This window comes from Hydractinia symbiolongicarpus, chromosome 3 (assembly GCF_029227915.1).
Source record: "Hydractinia symbiolongicarpus strain clone_291-10 chromosome 3, HSymV2.1, whole genome shotgun sequence".
NCBI classification, from domain to species: domain Eukaryota; kingdom Metazoa; phylum Cnidaria; class Hydrozoa; order Anthoathecata; family Hydractiniidae; genus Hydractinia; species Hydractinia symbiolongicarpus.
In genome coordinates, this window is record NC_079877.1 from 16,619,277 (window position 1) to 16,639,303 (window position 20,027).

At 34.0% G+C, this 20,027-nt stretch overlaps 2 protein-coding genes across 3 annotated transcripts in view; one reads left to right on the forward strand and one right to left on the reverse strand.

Moving 5' to 3' along the window:
• The first annotated feature begins 1,690 nt into the window (after positions 1-1,690).
• Positions 1,691-17,506, forward strand: LOC130635993 (uncharacterized). Its single transcript, XM_057445557.1, has 27 exons — positions 1,691-1,850; positions 2,461-2,975; positions 3,122-3,293; positions 3,385-3,528; positions 4,669-4,839; positions 5,397-5,720; positions 6,415-6,648; positions 6,845-7,066; positions 7,171-7,344; positions 7,441-7,650; positions 8,434-8,670; positions 9,086-9,259; positions 9,861-10,091; positions 10,168-10,413; positions 10,864-10,938; positions 11,205-11,294; positions 11,377-11,604; positions 12,166-12,264; positions 12,664-12,891; positions 13,239-13,337; positions 13,457-13,681; positions 13,882-14,043; positions 14,724-14,951; positions 15,264-15,476; positions 15,596-15,832; positions 16,184-16,391; positions 17,227-17,506. The coding sequence occupies exons 1-27, from the start codon at positions 1,778-1,780 to the stop codon at positions 17,297-17,299; spliced, it is 5,292 nt and encodes a 1,763-aa protein (XP_057301540.1). The 5' UTR covers positions 1,691-1,777; the 3' UTR covers positions 17,300-17,506.
• Positions 17,507-18,639: 1,133 nt separating this feature from the next.
• LOC130635998 (ragulator complex protein LAMTOR4-like) overlaps positions 18,640-20,027 on the reverse strand; it is a 48,392-nt gene continuing 47,004 nt past the window's right edge. For both annotated transcript variants that reach the window (XM_057445567.1, XM_057445566.1), the window contains exons 3-4: positions 19,557-19,674; positions 18,640-18,894 (exon numbers count right to left, since the gene is read on the reverse strand). In XM_057445567.1, the coding sequence (XP_057301550.1) occupies positions 18,809-18,894; positions 19,557-19,674 (204 nt within the window). In that variant the 3' untranslated portion in view covers positions 18,640-18,808. The remainder of the gene's footprint in view (positions 18,895-19,556; positions 19,675-20,027) is intronic.

Consider the following 20,027-nt stretch of genomic DNA (forward strand, 5'->3'; position numbering starts at 1 on the left):
TAACAACACAGACTACATTTCCTAGCAAATAACTTCACTCTATTCCGCAAAAGTGACAACCTGTTTTAAGTCAATTGGTATTTTGGTATCCAGCAATGTATTCTACAACCCTGGACATAGTATTTGGGGGAAGGGCTGTTTTGTTGTCTTTTTCGAAATTAGCTACCAAACAGCATCAATTGGCCAGTCCCTGCAGTCGGTACATAGCAATAGCCTAAATTTGGCAGGTGTGATCCGCCGTTAAAAATGATAGCGGTACTTTTTACAATGTACGATTTATAGAACAATCCGTGCCCTGGAATTGTGCAGAAACAGGGAAAATAGGCTGGGCTGACGTTAGCAGAAATTAGGAACGGTCACCGCGAATAAAGTTAAAAATCTAGATATTTTTGCAAAAAAAATATTTTTGAAACATTAATGTGGTCGTTGGTACAACGTCATGAAGAACACTTTTTACTGTAATCGTTTGGTATACAAAAAAAGACACTTCCATATAATGAGCGAAGTTTCCTTCATTGCGCCGTGAAGACATGTTTAAAAAAGACTTATTAAAGTTTGTTCGACTTAGGATCGTTGGAATAGAAACAAAGAGAGTAGTTTTTATTGTTGTCATGGTAACGAAGACGTTCAGCATGAGAAAGGGGAGGAGAAATATCAACTGAGCTTTGGAAAGGTCAGTGCAAAAAGAATGACGCACAACCCTCCACGATCATGAAATAATATGTATGAACGGGTTTAAGGATCCCATGCACGGTTGGGTAGCAGTACTGCATGGATGATGAAGGTGTTCCTTCACAGACACGTTTGTTTTTGGTTTCACTCGCGGTTTTTCTTCATCATTGTAAAAGAGCAAAAAAATGTTTGCAATTAACAAAATACAAGCGCTTCCAGACGCGAAATCTATAAATCATGCTTGTTTGTTGACATTGTTTTGTCAAATAAAAAAGATTTCAGTCACGTATTTTTTGCGGAACAAAGACCCGGAATTGTTAAAATAATAAAACGCCTTTATTTCAAGGTATGGGAAATAGTCAGTGTATTTGTGTTAACGTTAAAGAAATACTTGGTTTCTTAGAAAAGAAAAAAACAGTTTTATCATTATTAACACGAAAAATATCTCCAACGTGATTGGCTAACATGGGTCTGGGTAGCGAAAGAAAAACAAAACAAATATACAATATTTGAACGATGGGCAACAGTTACTGGTAAAAGGTGCAATCTTGACGATGAAAAATGCATGCAACTTGTAAATGGAATTTTCCTTGACAGGCAACACCATCTATATTACATTATTAGCTGATAATAAATAAGGGGCGCTGTGAGAGTTTCTTTAATTAAGCTATTTGCCTCATAGATAGATCTGTTTTAAAAAAGCTTAACTGTCCGCGATGAGATTTTGGAAGCCGCCATAAAACTTCAAGGTAAGAGAAACAGCTTTCCAATAGCTTTCATTGCATTCTCTTCGATGGAAAAAAGTTTAATCTTGAGACATCAAATATAAGGTGCACAGCAGAGAAATTGAAAAGACCTAAAAAAAAAATAATTAAAGAAGTATAAAAACTATCAGCTCCATTTGAAACCGCAGCGAGGAAGTTATTGAAATGCGCATTGAGGCGTGCGCAAACCTACCCTAGCTCTTCTCTGCTTCAATGAGTCTGTGAATTTAACTATTCAGAAGTACTTTTGTTTACATCCCTGGGAACATCTTACATTCGGGCTGAATGTTCTGAATGATAAGTGCAGTAACGTTCTGTCGAAGTATATTTACATTTCATTGATGATAATGATGAAGAGAATATTCTGCGTGATCGTGTTTTATGTTGCTCTTGTGTTCTCGCATCCACTCTCACGTAAGTTTTCATTTATTTAATTATTTATTTACTTAAGCCACAAGTACTAAGTGTGCGCGGTATTACATTGCGAACATTCTTTCTTTCTTAAAAATAGATCCTCGTATAGCGTGGATTTATATAAGAAAAGCTTCAGGCGTTGTAGAAAGTTGGTTTGCTGATGTGCTAACACCTGAAGATCTTTAATTAGATTTTTCTAATAGCTAATTTTAGTTCACTCAATTAAACAGAAGGACTTGGGAAGGGTATTTGTCTTCGAACATCTGTGTCCCGTCGTGTCAATGATTTCATTCGTATTTCATGTTTTTATATTTTTTAAAGATATATACAAAAGAAAATTCGAGCTTTTTTGCACATTACTCAAAAAATCATCCATAACGTGTTTCATGCATCTTTTTGCGCAGCATTGTTTCACACATATCTTCAGAATACTTTTCAATCGTAGAAGCATACTGTGATGTAAAACTTCTTTCGGATAATTTACTCAAACACAGCTCCTTGTATTCGGCTAGTTTGCCTGGTGACAAAAAAGGCTTCGAATATTATATATGAAAAACGCCTTTCATTCCAACCCAATTTTATGATCAAAATTAATTATCAATTATTTTAGCCGGACTAAGTTCTACCACATCCAAAACACCTGCCTCACAACCCCAGCCACTGACGACACAATCTCCGCCAAAAGAACAAACCACAAGACAAGCACAACAAAACCAACAAACATTCGTTACAGCGCCATTATGTCCGAATAAATTAGACATTGTTTTGGTGATAGATTCTTCTGGAAGCGTTCAGAAATCCTGGGATGATTTAATTGATGATGCTCAAACACTCCTTTCAAACTTTATAATTGGTCCAGACAACACAAGAGTCGGGATTATTGATTATAGTGCTGTCGCTAATGTGTATTTACCGCTGGATTCTAATAACACTGATGAAAGTGTGTACCGGTCTTTACAAACAATGCGAAGTCAGCCGCAAAATGGTGAGACTTGGGTGGAGTTAGGTTTAGATCGCGCCACAGAAGTGTTTGGTTCAGCGACTCCTGTTAGAGAAGACGCACGTAAAGTAATTGTGATGTACACTGACGGAAAGCAAACAAGTGGAGATGTGCGCTCGATACAGGTAAAAATATACTTGAGAAACAAAAGCTTTTGTTCTTCGTTTTTAAATTCTGAAACAACAAATTTCAACTTTTATTTTTTACGAGCAGTATCAAGCTTTCTTGTTTAAGATAAGCGATAATTAATAAATATTGCTCTATTTTGCAGGCCTTAATCAAAGCTCAACGCGACCAAAATATCGAAACTTTCATTGTAAAACCGTGTAAAAATATTTCCAGTGAAGCGCTTCAGATGATGGCCAGTAGCCACCTTCACATTTACAAAATGAATGAAGAACCGCCTATGGGAATGTCATCTTTGAGGGATGCTATTTGTTGGAGTAAGAGGATGTCTTATACTTCTTATTCAATTGATTTATTTGTTTTAATTTATCCTTCCCTGTTACGTCTTAAGATCTTTTTTTTGTGTAGATACTGGAACAGTCCAATCCACAACAGCCTCACCTGACATCCATACCACTTCGTCAGTGTTACCTGTCGAAACAAAACCAACACCTGCACCAAGCAGTCATCGAACAACTGTGTCAATTTCAACAACAACTGGATCAAATTCAGGTTTTAAATCTTTTTTCAAACATAACCTTTGTGTTGCGGATAAAGATGCTCCGCACACAACATCGTTCCCAGTGCTTCTTTTTTCGTTCTCTGATATGTGGCTAACTCATTATTAGAAAGCGAAAAACAGGCTGTGGAGACAAGGTTACTCACTGCTTTGGAGGCTATTTAAAACAAGACTGAACAGAGAGTGAACAAATTTAACACTTTTTCTTTAACCGATTTAACACTTTTTCTTTAACCGATTTAACACTTTTTCTACCACATATAATGACTATAGTTTTGCCGTTTTGTTTTTTATTTATTTGCTGTTGTTTTTTATTTATTTGACTTGATAATCTATCAGGTTTCATCGATTGATTTGTAATACAGTATTGTGAACAGTCAATTTCGTCATATACTAACATGCATGTACAGAAAACAACATATTTCTTATACTTCTCTGGAACAACATTATTTTGAAAATTGGGTGTAAAAACGCCGTGTTTTGACAAAATATTGTATATGTACAACCTCGTCAACAGGACATCTTGTATTTTTTCTGACATCGGACGGCATGTTCGTCTCGCCGTCCCGGTTATAGAGAAAAGACAACAGGCGCTGGGAACGAGGTTGGTATATATATAGTTACTTTACATTCACCTCCGAAATGTTAACTAAATCTTCAGACATGCACGGATGACCGAACGGTCTAAAGCGTCAACCCTAAAAAACTGCCACTTGAAACCAGGAAGTTTGATTTAGTTGACGTTTCAGATGGAGCACACGTCGATAGATAACAGAAGTTCAACTCCGACCTTTAACAATATATCAACAGTTATTTTATGTCTATTAAGTTGAGATGTTTAAAAATAATCTCAAGTGTCAGTCTATTTGAAGTAAAAAGTTAAAAATATTCAAAAATATCTGAATGAATGTATATTTGAGAAACATTATAAAGCGTTAAAAATACGCAGGGCAGAGAAGAATATTTTTGTCGAGACCACAGGTCTGTGTTTTCTCAAGTTGGTCTGGCGGGAAAGAAAGCGAAAGTTATAAGTTTCGGTTTCGGTTTCCTAGGCCCTGGGCGTAGGATTGAGAATCTTTTTAATTATAAACATAATAAAATAAAAACTATTTCATATATTTCTGCACTCGTAGATCGTGAACGATGTAATCTTCCTTCTGATGCTGGCCCATCAAGAGCGTTTATTCTAAGATTCTATTATGATAGTGTGGATAAACAATGTAAAATCTTCTCTTTTGGTGGCAGCGGTGGTAATGCCAACAATTTTCAAACATACAAAGAATGTCAGGATACATGCGAAGAAGGTATGTCTGAGATAATTGAATATATATATATATATATATATATGAGCTAGGTTTATACTTTTCTATGTTTATCTGATTGTCTAAACAAATAGCTCTGGCACCAATATAGCTTGCAACTTCACTTTCGTAAACTTGCTTGTTCATGACATGATAATATTAATATTATTCAATGGCAATGACTGGACGGATAAGTAGTAATACTTTTAAAAAGTTCACGAATGTTTAACTGATGGAATTTTATATGGAAAATTATTCATTCTGTAGTGCTACATCTGACTTGTGAATAGTTTTATTTGAAACAAATCAAAAACTAGCCAGGGATTGAAGAAAGCAGGACTACCTAAGATCTCTGATGGTGCGTACATCTCATGGAAACTGCGAATAACAGGATATATACCCATTAAATTTATTACAGGAAAATAACAGATTACATTATCATCAACAAAAACTTAACACAAGTTTGAAAAGAAAAAATAATGCTGGCACAAAATTAAAAAAATAGAAGATTAACACAGAAGGGTAACAATTTTAATTTTGTAGTATATATATCATTTCAGGTAAACTCTCAACAACCTCAACACCCAATACTTCCACTGATGGAACGAAAACAAATGAGTCAACATCAACAAATGATACCAGACCTTCTAATATTGTTGATTCCAAATGCGAATTGGAGAAAGAACATGCATTATGGTTGCTATCCAGTAATATACCCACAGCTTATCAAATTTTTGTTCCGGAATGTTCAGAAGATGGCAAATACAAACCAATTCAACATCATGAGGGAACTGGTTACTCTTGGTGTGTTGACGTGGACACAGGTGACGTAATAAATGGAACAAAAGTTGCAAATGAGACACCTAAATGTCCAGAAAAAACAGGTGTGTGTTTGCTTGTTTTTATATGATTATATATTAACAATGCATTTTAACAAAAATCCACTAAACCTTATTTTCTACAGAAAAACTAGAATGTCATGTTAGCCACCAGATAATGAGTATAAAGTCAAAAACATATAAAAAAATTGAGGAGAAAAATGTGATAAAATTAATACATAAACACCATGTGCGCTATTGCTATGCACCTCAAATTTTACGACTTGGTGGTCTGTAGTGGAATAAATTGTCAACTCTTCTGGAAAGGCTACTTTTGTATTACATGATTAAGAAATTATGTGTTGAAATTGTCTATGCATAAACTAATGGAATTCACACACAGAAAAAGAAGCGGCAAATCAAAGAGACACAATGCCCTGAAAAATAGTTTAAGGAAACAATTTATTCAGTAGAAGCTCTACTCCTAAATCCAAGAAAATTATTTTTTATTCATCAGTCTTTAGAGATAGTTTGTTGGAATTTTACAATGATTGTTCATTGTTTGCTGATGATGAAACTCTGATACCCAGTATAACCATTAAATTTGTTATCACTATTGCCATTTTTTCTAAAATTATTTGTGAATTACATGTTATTATTACATACTATAATAGTTAAAAATATTTACTTGCCGTATGAGAAAGTCAGGTATATATATTTTAAAGGATTTTCTCAAGTCATTTCTAAATTATTTTTGCAGATCAAAATTCTTCCCATCAACTAACAAAATGTCAGAAGGAGAAGAAGGAAAAAACATTGTTAGCAAAAGAAACTCCTGATATTTTTGTACCAACTTGCAGTTTGTTTGATGGCTTGTACCTGGAGGTCCAGACTTCTGCTCAAACTGGTGAAAAATGGTGTGTTAATCGTTATACTGGTGAACTTATCAATGGCACGACGGTTGGAAGAGAAGAAGGAAACCCTTTGTGCCCAGGTGGGTTTGTTATATTTAAACAGTTTTACTGCTAATACTTGAAATCCATGAAATTTTAAAAAATGAAAAAAACACATAAACACTGTGTGTTACATATTTAGTAGGATTGAAGTTGGTCTTAGTAAATAAAAACAAATAATATAATGAAATAAAACAATGTATTTCTTCGAGTACAACAGTTTTTATTTTTTTACAGAAAAAACAAAGTGTGAAACAGAGAGGGAGGAAGCTGTCTCGTCAAACTACCGTGAGCCTAAGTCTGTTGGAAGCTTTGTTCCACAGTGCCAAGTAAATGGACTGTATACTAAAGTTCAGGTACATGGAGCTACTGGTAATGCTTGGTGTGTTGATGAAGTGACAGGGGATGAAATAAATGGAACAAGGACATCACCTGGAGAAGGAATGCCTGCATGCCCAGGTATGCAGGGTATATGTTGAAAACAATGCAATTTTTACCATAATTTAATGTGTTTTTTTTTATAAATATGCTCCTCTATAAAATTTATAACATCTGTTGTTCAGGAGAAGTTAATCCAATATGCTTACTGCCGAAATTGGTTGGTCCTTGCAAAGCTTCTGTACCAAGATATTTCTTTAATGAGAAAACAGCATCTTGTGAAAAGTTTACCTATGGTGGTTGCAATGGCAACGCTAATAACTTTGAGACGTATCATGACTGCCAATCAGCATGCGGTAGTAAGTGCCTCACTCAACATCAGCATTAATTCTGACAAAGATGCAGTTTAACTTTGTTGTTTGTTGTTTTACATTAACTAACCAATTTTTTTGTAGTGTTGACAAAGTGCCTTATAGAGAAAGAAGAAGCCAGTTTAAGGGAGCCGATTGCTAATGAAACTGTATTTGTACCAGAATGTACAGAAGATGGATTGTATAAATCCCTGCAGAGATTTTACAATGATTCCACCTGGTGTGTTGATCAAAAAACTGGGAGAATGATTGAGGGAACAATTGTTGAATTTAAAGACGCTGACTGTTCATCAGGTGAGTTGAATATAAATTGAGAATCAAATGCAGCTACATATATAATACTGGGAAGCTTAAAAATTCATCAATACAATTACTGAATTTTGTCAATAAAAACCTTATGTATTAAGGATACATAAAACACCTATTACCCAAGTTAAGAATACCGTCTATATTTCCTAAACTGTGAAATAAAAATAAATATAAAAGCATATGTATTTTATTGAATAGTGTATTTTGTGATAAAATAGTAAAATGGAAAGACATAAAAAAGTATTGAACACTCCTTGTGAGTTGCCGATTCTACTTGAGTACTAGAAAGATTTCTCAGTTTTGCTTTTTAAGATCTTGTTTTGAATTAACATGGAAAAGTTGCTTTTCCTGCTTCTCCGTTGTACATGTTTGCCTTCAGACTGCAATTAAATCTTAACAATTCACTTTTAAGAAAAAAAAAACGAGAGCTCAATATGCCCAGAACATTAATATTTTGGTTTTATTTCCATATTCAATAAATGCTTGTACCTTTTAGCCTAAAACACATCTAGCAAAAATTGTTTTTGAGATATTGACACTTAAACTTTGTAAACAAATTAAATTTTTTGTAAAGAACTGAGATAAACATGTTTCTTATTTTATATTTTCCCTTTCGTGATTTTTTTTAAAGTAAATAAATTACAAGCTTTCCAATGATATAAAAATTAAAACTTTGACAAAAAATAACGATTTCGATGTTTTATGTATCGTTAAGCTGTATTACAGGCTGAATATTTTATTTATATTCTGGCATGTATTTATACGTAGTACCCAGTAAGCCAACAACGAAACAACGAGAGCTATTATGTCATGAAACAGTTGGTAAACTCCTGTCAGGTTCTGCAACATCTAATCAGTTCATTCCTGCTTGTACAGAGGACGGCCATTTCCAAGAAATACAAAAAGATGAAATTAAACAAGAACATTGGTGTGTTCATATATATACTGGAGTTGAAATTGAAGGGACAAGAAAAAATACAAGTGAAGGCTCCTTAGTGTGTCCAGGTAATTCTGCTTCTACATAGTGTAGGGCACCTTGAGAGCTTTTATCAGAAAGAAATTTTGTGTGGAGTTTTCAGATGTTTCCAGAATCAAAAAAAAGTAATTGAAAGAATTTTTGCAATTCCTTTTTTTGACATAAAGTAAACACATAAAAATAGAAACAATCTGTGTAGTAAATGTTCAGTTCAACTTCCAGTAAACACCAGTCACCTTTCACAATATCTTTACTTTACTTTATATGCAAAAGTAAGGCTTTTATGAAAAGTTAATATATTTTATCCAACGGATATAAACCCCTTTTCATTCATTTAAAGCTGAATACCATAACAAAAAGTTTGCTAAAGTAATTTTACAAAGTTACATAATTAAATAGCACTTCTTAGCTACGTTGTGCCACAAGCTGTATCTACCGTTTTAGAGCATTCCAACAAAGACTGTCTTCTTCCAAAAGATTCAGGTCCATGTCTTGCACTCTTCCCACGCTTTTATTATGACTGGAAGCATAATAAATGTTTCCGCTTTTTATATGGTGGATGTATGGGAAATCAAAACAACTACAAAACATTAAAAGATTGTGAACTAGAATGCCAAAGTGAGTGTTGTGTGCTTTTTAATTTGTGATTTTTGCAGGTATGACTGTAAGTGATGCTGGCTCATTATTTAGGTTGCCTTTAATTTTGCATCTGGTATATCTCATGTCAAAAGTTTTTGATATGTTATTTGTATTATGGTAAATAAGGGTTACTCTTTGTATGGTCCATGAAAAAATCTCCTTAATGTGCTTAGCAATAAAAAAATAAAAAATGCTTAAAGAACATAAATTAGTTGCAAAATTTTGTGTCATATTTTAAACCCGGTTGGTTTGATACAAAAGAATTGTTTAGAAAATATATATCTGTGGCTTTTACATAAGGAAAAGCAATGCTATCACTTTTCTTACTAGACAGTAAACATATCAGTATATAAGATATGTCTTAAGTGCCTCAAAAACACCCAATCATGCAGATAAAATTTAAATTTAACTTGCACTTTAGTGTGTCCAGCCCTTTCTTATAATAAAGTTAGTCAGCCATGTTTGCTGGACATGGTATATGGAATAAATTTACCCTGCCTCCTTTGAAGATATCATTATTAATGCATAATAATATCATTATTAATGCATTAAATTTAATTTCATGCTCATTTTTATTAAGGAAAAGGCAACAACTCCCATCCACAAACAAAATGCGAGAAAGAAAAGGAGAAAAATGAAGCTATGATAAAGATGCTTCCCGATCTTTTTATTCCGGTATGCAATTCTAACGATGGCTTGTATGAAGAAATCCAAGAAAATGGTATGACGGGTGGTAAATGGTGTGTTGACCGAGAAACTGGGGAAACAGTTACAGGAACCTATGTCAAGCAGGGAAACCCAGACTGTTCTGGTAAGTTTCTTAGCAAACATGATAGAGCATTAGAATTTTTTGGTATTAATGTATGCATTTCTTATAAACTATTTAGCAAAGTCTGGAAATTCATCTGTATTACGACCAATGACAAAATGTGAACGCGAAAGAGAAACGGGTACATTTCTTGCACAGACTATTCCTGACTACTTTGTTTTTAAATGTAATCCTGATGATGGATTGTATGAAGAAATACAGGAAAATGGAATGACTGGTGGTAAATGGTGTGTTGACCGTGAAACAGGGGAAACTATTAATGGTACTTATCACAAAAGAGAAGACGGAATGCCTGATTGTCCTGGTAATATGTTTTTTTTTGTTTGTTTAATTAGTATTCTTAAACTAAAATGGTCTTACTTTCAATTAATTCGAAAATGTTTGTATGATAACACTCATTTTACCATTTTTTTCCAAACCCTTCAGCCATTATTTAATAAAAACTAGTTTGTGAGCTGTGGAAATATCCACAGGTTAAGCTTATCGTACACATTCATCACCTTATTTTATGCTCCCTTAGCACAAAAATTGATTTAGAAATCGTTTTAATAAGAATGTGTTTGTATTATTAATCTAAAAATTTGTTTCGTTAACACAACAGACGAAATGGGAAATCCATTAAGGGAAATTTCATGCCATGTTGTAAAATACGCCATACGTCATAAACCATAGTACATCACCATTTGCTGCACAAACTATGTAAATGAATGAAGCAGAATATCCCTTAATTGTACGTAATTTTTTGTTCTTGTAGGAAGCAAAGCTATCAAAACGAATGAAACCTCTAATGCTGACGGCACAGGAAATAAAGGAAACAACAATGCTGGTGGTATGTATTTTATGCCGTTGAATTCAACATCTTCCACTGATAAAAAAGTCAGAAATTAAACTTAGTACATAGCAGTAAAAACAGCTGGTGTCGTAAAATAAATCTTGTGATTTACATAAAGCATGTGAGACCTAAATTTAGAAATTAATAGCTGAAATAAAAAAGCGAGTGTGAAAGAGATTTAATTTGTTAGTAATCCAAACTTGTGACATAAATTGATTGCTTATTTATGGATTTATATTTTTAGAATTAGTTTTTATTTCTAGTTAATAATGAAACCGCACCAGTGGTGGAACCACCACTGCCAATACCCACACCTGAACCAGAGCCACTACCGCCTTCTGATTTCGATATCTGTGAGTTTTTCAAGTTTTAGGGTTTAAAGAAAAAATATTTTCTTTCCAAAATCAAAATAATTTTTTTTCATTTTTTCTTTAGATAACCCAACCAATCCATGCAAAGTGGAATTAGATTTTGCAAAACAAAGAAACAATGGGAGAAACATGGTTGGAGGATTTTTACCTCAGTGTGAAGAGAATGGAGATTATAAAGAAATGCAGGTGTATGGCTCAAGTGGATCTAAATGGTGTGTAGATAAAAAAACTGGCCATTTAATTGATGGAACATTAGTTGGTCCTGGAAATCATGATCCAGATTGTGTAAAAGGTTGTACAACATTTTAATGCATTTTACTATACTTAAGTTTTTCAAATTTCTTCAAACTTTTTTTATCAGTCACAAGTCCAACTCATATCTGGTTACTTCACAACTATATGTACTGTTCCGGTTACCTACCAATTCATAGCTGGTCACTTCACAACTGTATGTACTGTTCCGGTTACCTACCAATTCAAGGCTGGTCGCTTCACAAATGTCTGTGCTTTTTCACTTCACTTTTTTCTTCAATTGTTTTTGCGGCTCAAATGACCTGGAAAGAGATTTGTTATGAGCTAACCCCTCTGGACACAAATTACTCATAATTGGATATCTAATCCTTTCTTAACCATTTGCTTATTTTTTATGCAGTATAGCGTTTTCTCTTTTTGGATATCTGCAAGACGTAAAATTTAAATCAAACAAAATTGACAAAAGAATTTATTGCTAATTTTTTTCACACAAGCCTCTTCTATGACTTTTCTATTTATACTTACATTTCAAGTGTACTTTCACTATTCTTTTCTTTTGACATCAAAAATAACTTCCCATATAATTTTATTTGTGTTACAGCTAGCCAATCTGGAAACAATACAATTAAACCAGTTATAGAACCGCTACCAGAAGCAACACCAGAGCCGGAAGTGGAACCATCATTAGATTTCGATATGTGTATGTATTTCATATTAATCTTAACAAAATGATACGGTGAATGTGTTTTGCTGTAGAATTTTGTTTTTCGTTTTAGCCGTGATATACCAATACTAAGAGTTAATACTAAAGGTTTACTAATTTTAACTGTTTTCACATAATTTATAACTGTTTATCACATAAATTATAACTGTTTATCACATAAATTATAATATAAAAAAAAAACATTTAAATGCTTTAATTTTTTATCGCAAGAAAAAATGAAGGCAAACATTAAAGCATGGTTGCAATTCTGGATGTAGATGTTGAAAAGACATGTTTTTAATTTTTTTGCGAAAAAGAAGGAAAACATAATACTGTTGATAATTCTTAGTCAGAAAAGCTAAAAAGTCGTTTTTAATAACTGTGTTGATTTTTTAGACCACCCAACCAATCCATGCAAAGTGGAATTAGATTTTGCAAAACAAAGAAACAATGGGAGAAACATGGTTGGAGGATTTTTACCTCAGTGTGAAGAGAATGGAGATTATAAACAAATGCAGGTGTATGGCTCAAGTGGATCTAAATGGTGTGTAGATAAAACGACTGGCCATTTAATTGATGGAACATTAGTTGGTCCTGGAAATCCTGATCCAGATTGTGTAAAAGGTAATGTTTGTTTATGGTTTATTAGATATAAGTTTCTTTAAAAAATTAATTGCCTTGGACTGAAATGTATTTTCAAAATTACGTGCTAAGGCAATAAAAAAGATACTTATTGTTGGGTTATGATATGGCGCTATAAGCCCTCGATTTACTTGCATAGAGCAGCTCCATCTGTTCCTTTTACTTTGAATGTTATAAGGAACACCAAAACCAAACAGCACAGCTTGAAAATCTTATTTTGATTTTTAGCAAAACAGTGGCTTCTTACTGCAGCAACTAAATGCTTATCCGTGTATTATGCCAGAACCTTTTCAATGTGTTTAAAACACTTTTGATTTTTTGTTAATTAGCCACCAGCAATCCAGGTGACCCACCCAGCAATAATGGATCACATATCGTGCAACCAGAGCCAGAACCAGAAACTGGTCCAGCACCAAGTGTTGACATATGTAAGAATGTTATATTCTCTATAATTGTTATCTCTATGTTGACATTTACAAAAAAAGCCTCTTAACGTAAAAAAGATAATCAAGCTTACAAAAATACTTATATTTGTATCACCTACTAGATCATCCGAAAAATCCATGTTCAACAGAATTGGACTTTGCAAAACAACGAATGGGTCAAAATTTGATCGGGGCATTCATTCCACAATGTGATGAAAATGGTAATTACAAAGAACTGCAAACGCATGGATCAAGTGGTTACAGATGGTGTGTTGATAAACAAACAGGGCATGTAGTTAATGGAACGATGACAGGCCCAGGAAGTCCTACTCCAGATTGTGCAAAAGGTAAAACTTGTTGCCAGTAACGTTTGTTCGAAGTAGGTGCTTGTTGTTATTTAGTACCAACTGAAGATAAAAATATGTTGTTGTCCTTGTTTTATTTGGTGTTGTTGTTGTTGTTGTTGTTGTTGTTGTTGTGCTTGTTTTTGTTGTTGTTATTGTTATTATTGTCCTTGTTACTGGAATATCAAATATGTCTTTTAAAGTCAATCAAACTGGTCAAACGTCAGGAAATAAATCAAGTGAAGGTAAACTGGTGAAAATAGCGGAGATTGTGGTTACCAACAAGACAACACAAACGCCATCGCCGACAGTAAATCCAACGCCAGCACCGCAACCAACTATACATGTTGAAGAAGTTGATATTTGTAAGTTAACGCATTGCATGTATGTACTTGAAGTTGTGCGTGGAAGAAAATCATCTTTAAAACTGAAAACTCGGACTTGATTGTAACCATATTCTCCACCGTAAATTTCTGTCAGAGTATAATGCTCAAAGAATCATAAGAAACGGGTAAATAACATGAAACGTTGCATAAGCGATTGACAGATTAAATAATCTTTTCGAAAACTTTTGAAATCATGAGTAAACCTTAAGCAATCTTCTTGTTGGACAGGTTTGTAACCAGACATAGACAGTTAAAAGCGCACTAAAGGAAAAGCGCAAAAACAAGACATCATTTAAAGCATGTTTCAAAAGGAAGGATTAAAGTATAGAAAGTATAGAAAGTAGTGAACAGTATAATTATTATTTTTGGTAAAACTAAATTACCGATTATTTGTCCAGAATAATCCAGCTTCTAATTGTACTACTGTCAAAAGTGACCTTTCGAATGTGGTCATGTAAAGTGCATGCAAAGCTTTGATTGGAGTTAAAAAAGTTATCCAACTAGGTCCGAATCATTCGTTTCCATTTCTCATACTCAGTGGTAAGCAAAAAAGTTTGAACCAACTTATCATCGTCCCTGTTACGGTTCGATCCAGTCTCCCACAGAGATTTTTAGCTGACGTTGCATTGATCTAGTAAAAAAATTATCATATTTTTTAGATCATCCAAAGAATCCGTGTTCTCAGGAAGCGAAATACGCTGAAGAAGAAAAACTCACCAATTATCGTCCTAATGCGTTCGTTCCACAATGTGATGAACATGGTAATTACAAACCGAGACAGACGTACGGCTCCACTGGTTACACTTGGTGTGTGAATCCGAAAACAGGTCATGAAATTCCAGGAACTAGAGTCGGTCCAGGAAGTCCTGCTCCAAACTGCACCACTGGTAAAATTAGACGTTATTTACTTAACTATTTTTTTTATTTATGACCTGTTACCATGTTAGTTCATTATAGTTTGTAATAAATTAGTATAGACACAGGATTCATAATTCGGGACTGTCATGACTCCCCCAAACTGAACTCGAAGGTAAGATAGAACTCTTAAACACAATGATTTCTCCGAAATTTCTCTAAATTACTAATGATATGCGAAATTGTTTAATAATGAACGTATAATGCGTGTAACCCAGTATTTTCATATACCATCATGGTTATTTACGCGCCTTTGTAACCTATACTTTGTATTACAACCTTAGATGGCACAGCTCCAGTGTTGGAAGCATCAACAATACCTTCGACAGCACCGCACGTATGGACCACGCCGTCACCAACGAAACATTCCAACACCTCCGCCAATACAACTAATAAACAAGCGATGGGAACAAAGCCCGGAGTAGAACATACCGAAAATAAAGATGGTGCGAAAGAAGTGCACGAAAATGTAGAGGACGAAAGAAAAGAGCTCAAAAGTATTATATTTATCATATTTTTCTCTCTTGACTGTTTACCGCATAGGGCGTTTTTGTTTCGAGATTTTCTAACGTGGACTTGTACACTATTTTAGTTTTTATTCACTTGATTTTTTAAGAACTGGCTGATGACTGTCCATTTGAGATAGGAGTAAACCTCACCAAAATTGGATGTTACAACGATGATCAACAAGTGCCTCAACCATTTCCACAGCTGTTGGTGAAAGACACTTCCATAAATCTTGAAACACCGAGCAAAAACGAAGATTGGAAAGGTTTTGTTCGTGCTTTTGTTTGCAAATGTGCGATTGTTACACAGAAAAAGGGATGGTTTTCGTTTGGCATTCAAAAATACGGTATGAATTTAAACCCAAATCGTATAGGAGTTTTCATTGCATTATAACAATCTCTTCAAGGAAAGAAAGCTTCGCACACTTTATATTTACTTTATATGGGCGCGAAACCACATGCAATGTTAGACTTTATTAGACTTTACCAAGCCATAATATAGCTTCTAGAACAGTGTTAGAATACCTACATTCCGTCTATCTGTAACTAAAACGAATGGCCGAAAATGCTTTTACAGTCACAAATTGCCAACATAGCCTGGATCTTCTTTGTCACCATTGCGTGCATATACACCTGGCAAGCTACGCCATGTCTCTTCGCTAGTATATTAGATTTCGTGTTGTTTTTCATTTTTGCAGGGGAGTGTTTTTCCGGTCCCGACGAAGGGCGTTTTGACGAAGATGGAGAGGCTTCCGAAAACATGTGTATCAATGAAGAACAGGAATCTTGCAAGAAAGACAAACAATTTTGCGCTGGTATATCGAAACAAAATGGTAGCAAGAAAGTGACCGCTAATTATGTTTATATGATCAAAACGAAAACGCATACTCAAATAAATCGTATAGAGTAAGTATTGTTCAAGCGCTTTTATTGGGGACGATGTATGCTAGAAAAATACGTTGACCTCAGAGTTAACAGGATACTTTAGGGGAAAAAACGTTCGCGAACAGAAACTTTCGCGAATTTCGCAAATTTTAATTCACGAAAGTTTATGTTCGCGAAAGCTTCTGACTTGGCTCATTAGTAAAACCCGAACAATTTATTTGTATTTATAACTTTACTGATCTTAAGAGATGTTTCAACTAGCCCACGATTGACCAGCTGATATTACTTTTTAAAAATTTCTAAAGACTTTTTTCGTAATTTTGGAAAATTAATTTTTCCAAGAAAGTTTATGTTCGCGAAATGCAAAAGATTTCGCGAATTTTCCCATTTGCAAAAATTTCTTTTCCTAAAGTATTAACGCCGCCTCCTTCAGAACTCCAAGGAGTCTACTGGAGTGTCCTCAATTTGTATAAATGTTAAAACATTCGTTTTTTTACTTCTTCTCAAAAGCTAAGTTATAAAAAGCAATATAAAAATGTGAGATAGTTCTTCACAAAAGTATTCTCGCCCATGATTTAGCTAAAACAAAATGTGTTCTTTTTAAATATTGTAAATGCTAGAACAACCTTTAAGTCCATTTTTCAAGCTGTGCCGTGCGGAGGCTGGGTCAAGTTCGTGCCAAATCAAGCTGTTCCACACAGCTAAACTGACTGCCGCACGAAATGCCCAACCAAGACAAACATAAATTGTGTGATTTCGGCTTGGTGCTGAATGTTGCCACAATGACTCGTGAAAGTAAAAAAAAACACTACACGCAAATGGACTGTATGATCAAGTCTTCGTGACTTTTATTTAGATACGACAAAAAGAAGCGTCATATTCGACAAAAAAAGCGTCACAGTAAACGTCACTTTAAAAGATCGTCCTGATTTCTCATTAAACGCCATCAGCAAAGCCCGAATTCCTGTTTACGCAAGAAAAACGCAATCTAACTTGCTTGCAAAAGACACTCCCTGTGAAGAAAGCCTCCGCGGCATGAATTTATTCCCGCTTAGTATAGAAAAATAGAATACCTTGTTTTGAAATCTGTAAATATCATTTGTTTTCTTTCTGAAAATACAAATAATCAACCACTAGTTTTTTTTATCCTTTATGACCATTACTAGTTTTAGTAGTAGTTTCACAGATAAAGAACAATTTGGTTGTTTTCCAGAATTATTTTCAACACCAGGTAGATTTTTGTTACTGGGTGTCCACTAAATTGTTTTTCAAAAAGGATTTCTTCAAGTTTTCTTTGAGTTTTTTTTATGTAACTTTTGCCTATTTAAGGTTATCAAGCACACAGACACATGAAAAATAACCAAAGTAAATGAAAAATTCGACGTTTTTAAGGTTACTCAGATACATGTTAAAGTTTTTAATGACCGACACACACCTGCAGTAGTGTTACAAAAATGTCCGACACACACCTGCAGTAGTGTTACAAAAAATGTCCGACACACACCTGCAGTAGTGTTACAAAAATGTCCGACACACACCTGCAGTAGTGTTACAAAATGTCCGACACACACCTGCAGTAGTGTTACAAAAATGTCCGACACACACGTGCAGTAGTGTTACAAAAATGTCCGACACACCCCTGCTGTAGTGTTACAAAAATTTCCGATACACACCTGCAGTAGTGTTACAAAAATGTCCGACACACACCTGCAGTAGTGTTACAAAATGTCCGACACACACCTGCAGTAGTGTTACAAAAATGTCCGACACACACCTGCAGTAGTGTTACAAAAATGTCCGACACGCACCTGCAGTAGTTCAAAAACACTTTGCTATCACTTTCGGCAAATATAGTGCAATTGTCTGTCACAACGTTAGCAGTAAAAATTTAGTTGTCCCTAATTTTCGTAACCTATTTAAGATTTCGTTACTTCGGACCGACGAACGTGATTAATGCTGTCGCGTCTCTGCTAACACTTACCTTACTAATTCGGGTAAATAAGAGATTACAATTTAACAAATTACGTCAACCATTTTTTTAAGATTGTTGACCCCTCTCCGTCCGTCAACCTACCTCGCCTTTGCTTTGCCTTCTTCCCCAATTTTCATTATCTGAAAAGAGACCCCTTTCGAAAATTTCGTCACTTGGGTCAATATAAAGTATAAGGCAAAAAAAAAGAATTTATACAAAGTCAATTTTTATATTTACATATACAGTTTAAATTTATTCCTGTCAATGAAAAATAAAATAAAAATAAAAGAGCAAATATGTCAGACCTATTCTTCATAAGTGCTAAACGAAAAACAAACAATAGATGAAGTTATCTTCTCCTTTCTTTTAAAAATATTATAATTTAACTGCAACAAAAAGTTATAAAAAACGCGAATGGTCACTCCTCTTTTACGAGTGTGATGGTGACAATAATGAGTTCAACTCTTTAACTTTCAGAGTTCAGCGGTCTTTTAACGACAAATATTTTTTGATTGCTAATAGTTATAAGTAGAACGAACGTCTTGTATGACACTAAAACAAAACAAAATATATATTTTAAAAACAAACTTAAAAAACATCTTCTCTTTCTATGTAACATCAAGAGTTTAAGAATCAATTTTACATTGATGTTGGTATGTCTCAATGTCAGTAAAGTAGAACATTTCGACTTTACCAAGTAGAATCAACAAATATATCAAAGCGATGAATTCAACCACCATATCAAATAATGGAATTAATTACAAAAAGAAAAAAAAACAACCTGAAGAGGGACAAATCTTGCAATTTTGTGAATTTCGGCCATATTGGCATCATGAAAATTTCTCAAGAAACCTTAAAGTTTCAAGAGTTCCAAACAATAATAATAATAATAATAAAAATTTAAAGTGGCTAGCCCAGAAAATCACAAAAACCTATAGTTAGTGGATTGTTTCCACTGGGGGCCACTAAAATAACAATAACAATAAAGGCACACATTTTCTTCCCAAGAGCTTTTTAAGAAAAATCCTACTATCGGATTAACAACCAGCTAAGTCCATATAAAAACTATAAAATATATAAATTCATTTATATTAATTTTCTCAAATTATCATTTTGTTCTTTTAGCCATCAATTATGACTATACTTCTTTTTCCCTCCTAGTTTTGTCGAACTTCATTTTGTTAACATATATAAAACAAAAACAAAAAACTTACAAGTGATTCGTTTAAACTTTTCTTCACCATCATTTGATAGCGATATCCTCAAAGCATATCTGACCACATCTGTTATGTCATTTGCAGTTTGTTCATCATTCTCCAGATCACCAGCTGACTAAAAGTTACAAAATACTACCTTCAGATATTGTATTCAGCATGTTAAAATCCTACGTGACAGAAAGGTGTTGAAGATATTAAAAGTTTGAGTTTAAACTACCTGTGATATGAAATACCTATTAGGCAACAATGCTAAATGTAAGCTAACATGACAGCAACTGAAAGGAAATCTGCCTCAAAAAATCGAAAAAAAAGTATTATGGATTAACTTTCTTAATTTGCAAAGATTACAAATCCCACAAGAGTTACGTTTCTATGGATGGAAAAGTTACAACTTTTAAATGTTCAATATAAACATTCAAAAGTCTAAAGTTTCTCTGGCAGAGGTTTCTTCTAATTTAAACTTCAAGA

Excerpts from the sequence above, each read along its gene's own strand:
- LOC130635993 (XM_057445557.1), top strand. The coding sequence starts at position 1,778 with ATGATAATGATGAAGAGAATATTCTGCGTGATCGTGTTTTATGTTGCT. Across the intron at positions 3,529-4,668 it reads AACAACTGGATCAAATTCAG|ATCGTGAACGATGTAATCTT; the intron begins GTTTTAAATCTT and ends CTGCACTCGTAG. Across the intron at positions 8,671-9,085 it reads AGGCTCCTTAGTGTGTCCAG|AGCATTCCAACAAAGACTGT; the intron begins GTAATTCTGCTT and ends CTACCGTTTTAG.